This window comes from Phaethon lepturus, unplaced genomic scaffold (assembly GCF_000687285.1).
Source record: "Phaethon lepturus isolate BGI_N335 unplaced genomic scaffold, ASM68728v1 scaffold3559, whole genome shotgun sequence".
Classification (NCBI taxonomy): Eukaryota; Metazoa; Chordata; class Aves; order Phaethontiformes; family Phaethontidae; genus Phaethon; species Phaethon lepturus.
The window spans coordinates 29,877-35,419 of NW_010564001.1; the positions used below are offsets into that span (position 1 = coordinate 29,877).

Below are 5,543 nucleotides of genomic sequence, written 5' to 3' on the forward strand. Positions count from 1 at the left end.
CCTTCCTGTGCAGAGGCAGGGCAGAGCAAAGATACAGAAAGTTGTTACAGACAATCTAGGGGATTAAGTTCAAACCTTAGTAAATTCAAGGAGTGGGTAATGACTGTTTGTTTTCTTCAAATAACAAAACCCCCATTGTTTACTTCTGTACCTCTACACACCTCTGCTAGCGACCCTTACTTTTCTCTCTTTCTTTTTAAAATTTCTGTCCTTCTTTTTTTGCCATAACTGATTATGTCTACATTGACTTATCTGCCCTTTTTTCTTCCCAAAACGGGAAGTGGTATTTGCTTTTTTTAACCTATACTTTATGACTCAGTGTTCCATGGAACCATTGGGGTTGTACAGCTTTTGTTCTTCAGCAAAAGAGCTATTGTCTCTTGGTCCTTTGTTAAAGGGTATTTAGCATCTTCTAAATCAGTTGATCTATACTTATTCCACCAGTCCTTCTCACTACATTGTTTCATTCTCCACTTGCTTGCCTAAAATGCAGTTTACAGTCCCTTCTTTACAGTGATGCATTTAAATACCTTTTGACCATCAGCTTTAAAATGCTTCCCTTGTGTTCTTACTGCTAACTAGCCAAATATCAGCGAAGTATTTGAGTGGTTTACCAAAGGAGAGGCTCCTCAGATAAGAACAGTGGGGCAAGATCTTTCCTTAATTAGAAAATGGCATCTCAAGGACATCTGGGTAAATGTAGATGGAGCTGTTTCCCTTGGGATGGGGTTATTGTAGCAGAGTTAAGAATGTTCCACTGTCTGCAGTGCAGGCACTGGCACATGAGCAGGTCAAGGAATTCACCTCTTGAAGATGATGGCAAGGATGGCAATGGCAGCAATTACCAGGAAGGCTAGACCACCGAGTGCTGAGCCCACGATAAGCGGCAGTCGATCCTGCACCATCTCCGAGCGCTCCCCTAGCAAGGAAGACACATGCATACACACACTCAAATACAGAGGACAGAAACTGTTAGAGTTTCCCTTTTACACAACTAAGTCTCACCCATAATTCCATCCCTACCAGCCCTTTGCTGCCCAGGCTAATCCTGACAATTTAACAAATACTTGACTTGATTATCCCTTTACACCTTCAGTCGTTGTGCTTCACCAGTGCCACCTTTCCTACTTCCGAAAAGCCAGTGCTTCCTCTGAATCTATTTTTCCTTCCCCTGGTCCACTGACACCTGACTAGCCACTTAAGTATGGGCTAGCTCTACACCTGGACTTTGATCCCATTGTTCCTTATTAATTTAGCTCGTAGATGACATACTATTAGTACCTTTGAACCAGACCAAGACATATCACAAAGTAATATGTTACTCTCTGTCTGAATGGATGGTGATACCGCTGGAAGGAAATCTTCTGTGTGTATGTCCTGTGTCCCATCTGTCTTTAAGACTTTCATAGAGCATTCAGCTGTAAGATGTCCTATGACAGCTGGAGACCAAACTACAGCAATGTATAGTGCTATGTAGTGTAACACCCTCCTAGAGAGTTCTACTGAGACACTCTGCTCCTGCTGGTCAGAGGCAACAAGGTATAGGACTGGGGAATATGGTGGTAGCAAAGGCTAAGGGAGTGTAAATAATATGCTCTGACAGCATGAAGCTTCTTTGAGTGAACAAATCTGCACATGCAAATTATGAAATACAGAAATACAAATTGAGTAGGAGTGTCTGATAGCAGTCCTCCAGAGGATAAGCTAATACGCTCAGGGTCACACACAAGTGAAAGATGGTCATGTGCAGAGCCAAGTACAAAATGGTAGCACTTACCTCCCATTAAAGTCTGGAAGTACATTTTTCCACTGTATGTGCCATAGCCCACTGCTGTTCTAGCTCGTACTTGGAAGGCATAGATCTTGCCTGGGCTCAGATTTGATATGGTGGCCATGTTGGTTTCACTAGTCAAGGTGAATGAATTCTCCTCCTCTTCTGCCTGTGAATTTCAGTGACCAAAAAGGAATGTGAGACTTCTGCCCACACTTACTGGCTGTCTTTATCAAGGAATGCTAGTTCCATGCCAGCCCAATATTCTTTGAATCTGTTATAGAGCCTCCCAACCACAACTGCTGTTCCAGATCTGCCTTCCTCTCACATTACCTGTTGCTCCTCACTGCTGCTTTTCATTCCCTTAGGCCTGGGCTTCCCACAAAGCTCTGCCAAAGACCCTCAGTCCTGACCTAAACAAAAGTGAGAGACAAAACTACCTTGTCCTGTGGTTGCTTGCTAAGTATATCCATAAAAAAAAGCCCCAACCTGTCCTGAAATTTTGCTTTCTACAAGCTCCAAACTCATGTATTCTCCTAGGAGAATCCAGAACAAGAACACCTGTAATGCTGTATCCAGGAAGCTGCTAGACATGTTATTACAAATAGCAAGCCCCTTTACTGCTAGCAAAACAGTAGCCCTGCACAATCCTGCAAAAGTATTTATGTGATAGGTCAAGAATATGGAATGGCAGCTTGTCTGAACAGCCCTATGTACCTCTTCCCATCAAATCAGTTGGATTAGGAGCCATGAAAGATGTGAATGGAGAACAACTTTATATTTGCCACCCTGTAATTCCAGCACATAAACAGGTAACTGATATCTGCCACTTAGTGAATAAAAAGAGTGCATTTCTCCTCCCGAAATTTCTGTCCAGGCATAAATAGGGATACAGGACTTCCCTCCACAAACACATGACAGAATGTTGCACTGAGTACAATTCACATATACACATTTGAAAACTTCATCCCCTTCCACTGTTACTTGTGTCAGCTGGTGCTAAACTTATTAGGTTGTTAGCCACAGCTTTTTAGCTTAGCTTAGTCTTCTCTTTTTTTATCTGCATCATCCCTAGATGTTTACAAGTTGAGAAATGCAGATGGACTCATGTTAGGTGAAGTGTATATTATGAAGTTCTGATTTTGCTACAGCTTGTTCTTCCCTCTTAATTTAAGCATTTTTCTCGACTTTATCCATCCTGATCCAGGGGTGCATCTCCCAAACAGAAGATTTCCCTATTCTGTTTTACATAACAGCTATACAACAATCAGCACTGCATCACTTCCTGCTCACCTTGTCAAAGTAGCGTAGCTGGTAATCCAGGATGATCCCATTGGGCTGGTCTGGCTGAGGCCATGATAGTGTGATGCTACTGGTAGTACGACTCACTTGATGCATCATAGGGACAGCAGAGGGGACTGAAGTAAAAGGAAAGAAGGGGAGATTACAAAGGGATAAGCTTAACAATTAACTATAATTGAATATTCATTTTGATGAGTTAAAAAGTTAGGTCAGCTCTTCCTTTAATTTATCTTAATTTGCATTATGAAGTACTTTATACCAGAAGAAATCCAAGCACAATTCTACTCTACTGGGAGATACAGTCACTGATGACTTGGACAGAAAGAAAATTAAGAAATCCACATCTGACTGACCATGCACAGGAATTATGAAATTATCTTTATAGTAGCTGGAACATTAATCTGATCTTCAAATTTGCCATTTTTACATGCAAGATAACAAGGTGTTCAGTGCCATTGCCTTGTTCTAGGATCACACTTGGACAAACAATGTGATAGAAGAAGGATAGAAATCAGGGGGTTTCTCTGCTCGGGACACATTCGTCTTTTCCTGTCTCCCCAGCAGTGGGAGAAGATGACACTGGCCACCATGGCCTCAGTGGAAGGCCAGCTGCCTGTGCAAGCCCAGCAGATCCTCCGGCAGGCGAGCTGGGGCTGGAATAGCCCTCAGCAGGAGGAATGACCAAATTCCCCACAGCCAGAAAGAAAGAATGGGAAAGGGGTGCTGCAATAGGAGAAGGAGGACCTGAAGCCTCCAGCGCTTGTTTCTAAGCCCAATGTTAGCCCAGACTGCACCACTCATCTTCTGCTTCTCTCCCAGATTATAATTCTTTGCCTGGGGAAAAAAAACCAAGTATGGGCTTTCAGAGTAATGCAGGCCTTTCACTACCATATCACTGTTGCAAACCAGAAGACAGAGGCAGATGAGAACACTGACGCATTAAGGAACAAACTTTGAAGCATTCATCAGTTAAGTGGTCCCAGTTCAGTTGCAAATCATGGAGAATGAAAGCATCTCATTTTCATAGCCTGATATGTAGCCTTGTGTTTAGACTAGGCTGATCTCATCCAGAGATCCTGGAGCTCAGACCAATCCCTGTCATCAACATCTGTTGCCCAGATGTCAAAACTACCACTGTATTTGAGACTCTCAGTCCCTCTGTGGGCCATTGAACCACAGAAGTCCAGTCTGAATAGGCTTCTATCCAGCACTACTTCCTGGAATCACCACCTCAAGGTCACTGTTAAGTGTGTATGTGTGGAAGCTTCCCACTCTACCTTTTCTTACATACCTTGCAAGTTTCTGTCGCTTGGTGAACAGGCCAGCCTGGCATACTACCTAGATGGAGCTGTTATCTTTCTTGATTCCATTATGGTATTAAGGGATATATAGGTATTCAGGTGTGTCAGGTATTCATTAATGTGGGAGAAATGTCAACTTGCTCTTAAAAGCAAAGCAAGGATCTGGTGAAGCAAGCAAGCTCAGATGAAAGGTCGTTTTTGGACTGACATTTGGCTAGTTAACTTCACAAAAAAAGTCTTTACAGGGAATGGGAAACTTTCAGATAGACTCCAGATGAGCATTTGATGTCAAAAGACACAAGGAACACACTCAGAAGAAGAACTGTCCTAGTGATTACCATAAGCAGAAAAATTCAAAGGATTGTGGATAGCAAAAGGTTATATAAAAAAAAGAAAAATGTGTTAAGAGAAGAATATTGTATATAGGTGTTAATATGAAATTAGGGTGTCTAATGAATGTTCTAAAATGGAACACCACACCACAAGCTGCAGAATTAGCCCATCTGGTTATCGCTTATGGTACTCTACAGGCTTCCACCTCCAATAACAATTATTTGGAAATGTTTCTAACCCACACAGGTGCTGAGTGGCCATTGATGCATCTTTCTTAACAAAACACAACTTCAGAAAAACAGAGTAGCTTGCTTATCTAACCTTCTTCTCATGCGTGTTCAATTCCCTTTGGGTTTTCAAAGCCCATTGTAGAACCTTTTATGTATACCGTGGGACTGCAGGTATGCAAACCTTAACAAAGCTGAAAACATTACAGCTGCAGTCCAGATATAAGAGCCAATAACATCTGTGGAGTCCCATCAGCTTTACGACTGTTATATTACTTCATCTTCTCCGTCAGAAGTCTTCTTGTCTGCAGAGTAACTTCCACATCTGCTGTGATAAGAGTGGTAAGTCCTAGAACAGGTCAGACCATAAAAGGGACTTCAATAACTCTGAATGACAGCTATAGGATGCTATAGAATGATAGGAGAACACTGATTCTTCCCAGCACTCAGAAAATGACACAAGTGTGTGATACATTGCCATATGGGAAGGGGGAAGAAGAAATTGTAATTTCGCGTATGATAGATGATGGTAAGAAAAGAGCAACTACTTTTTCCTTCAGGCCTTTATCCATCAGAAAGTCAAATGGTGCTCATATGGAAAGATCTTTC

At 42.1% G+C, this 5,543-nt stretch overlaps 1 protein-coding gene across 1 annotated transcript in view; it reads right to left on the minus strand.

Moving 5' to 3' along the window:
• The window catches only part of LOC104626714 (ephrin type-B receptor 5), a gene marked incomplete at its 5' end in the record, with an annotated part of 11,601 nt that extends 8,412 nt beyond the window's left edge, over positions 1 to 3,189 (minus strand). Inside the window, 3 exons of the mRNA XM_010294711.1 lie at positions 805 to 919; positions 1,778 to 1,940; positions 3,065 to 3,189. Coding sequence (XP_010293013.1) covers positions 805 to 919; positions 1,778 to 1,940; positions 3,065 to 3,189 — 403 coding nt within the window. The remainder of the gene's footprint in view (positions 1 to 804; positions 920 to 1,777; positions 1,941 to 3,064) is intronic.
• Between the last annotated feature and the right edge of the window lie 2,354 nt (positions 3,190 to 5,543).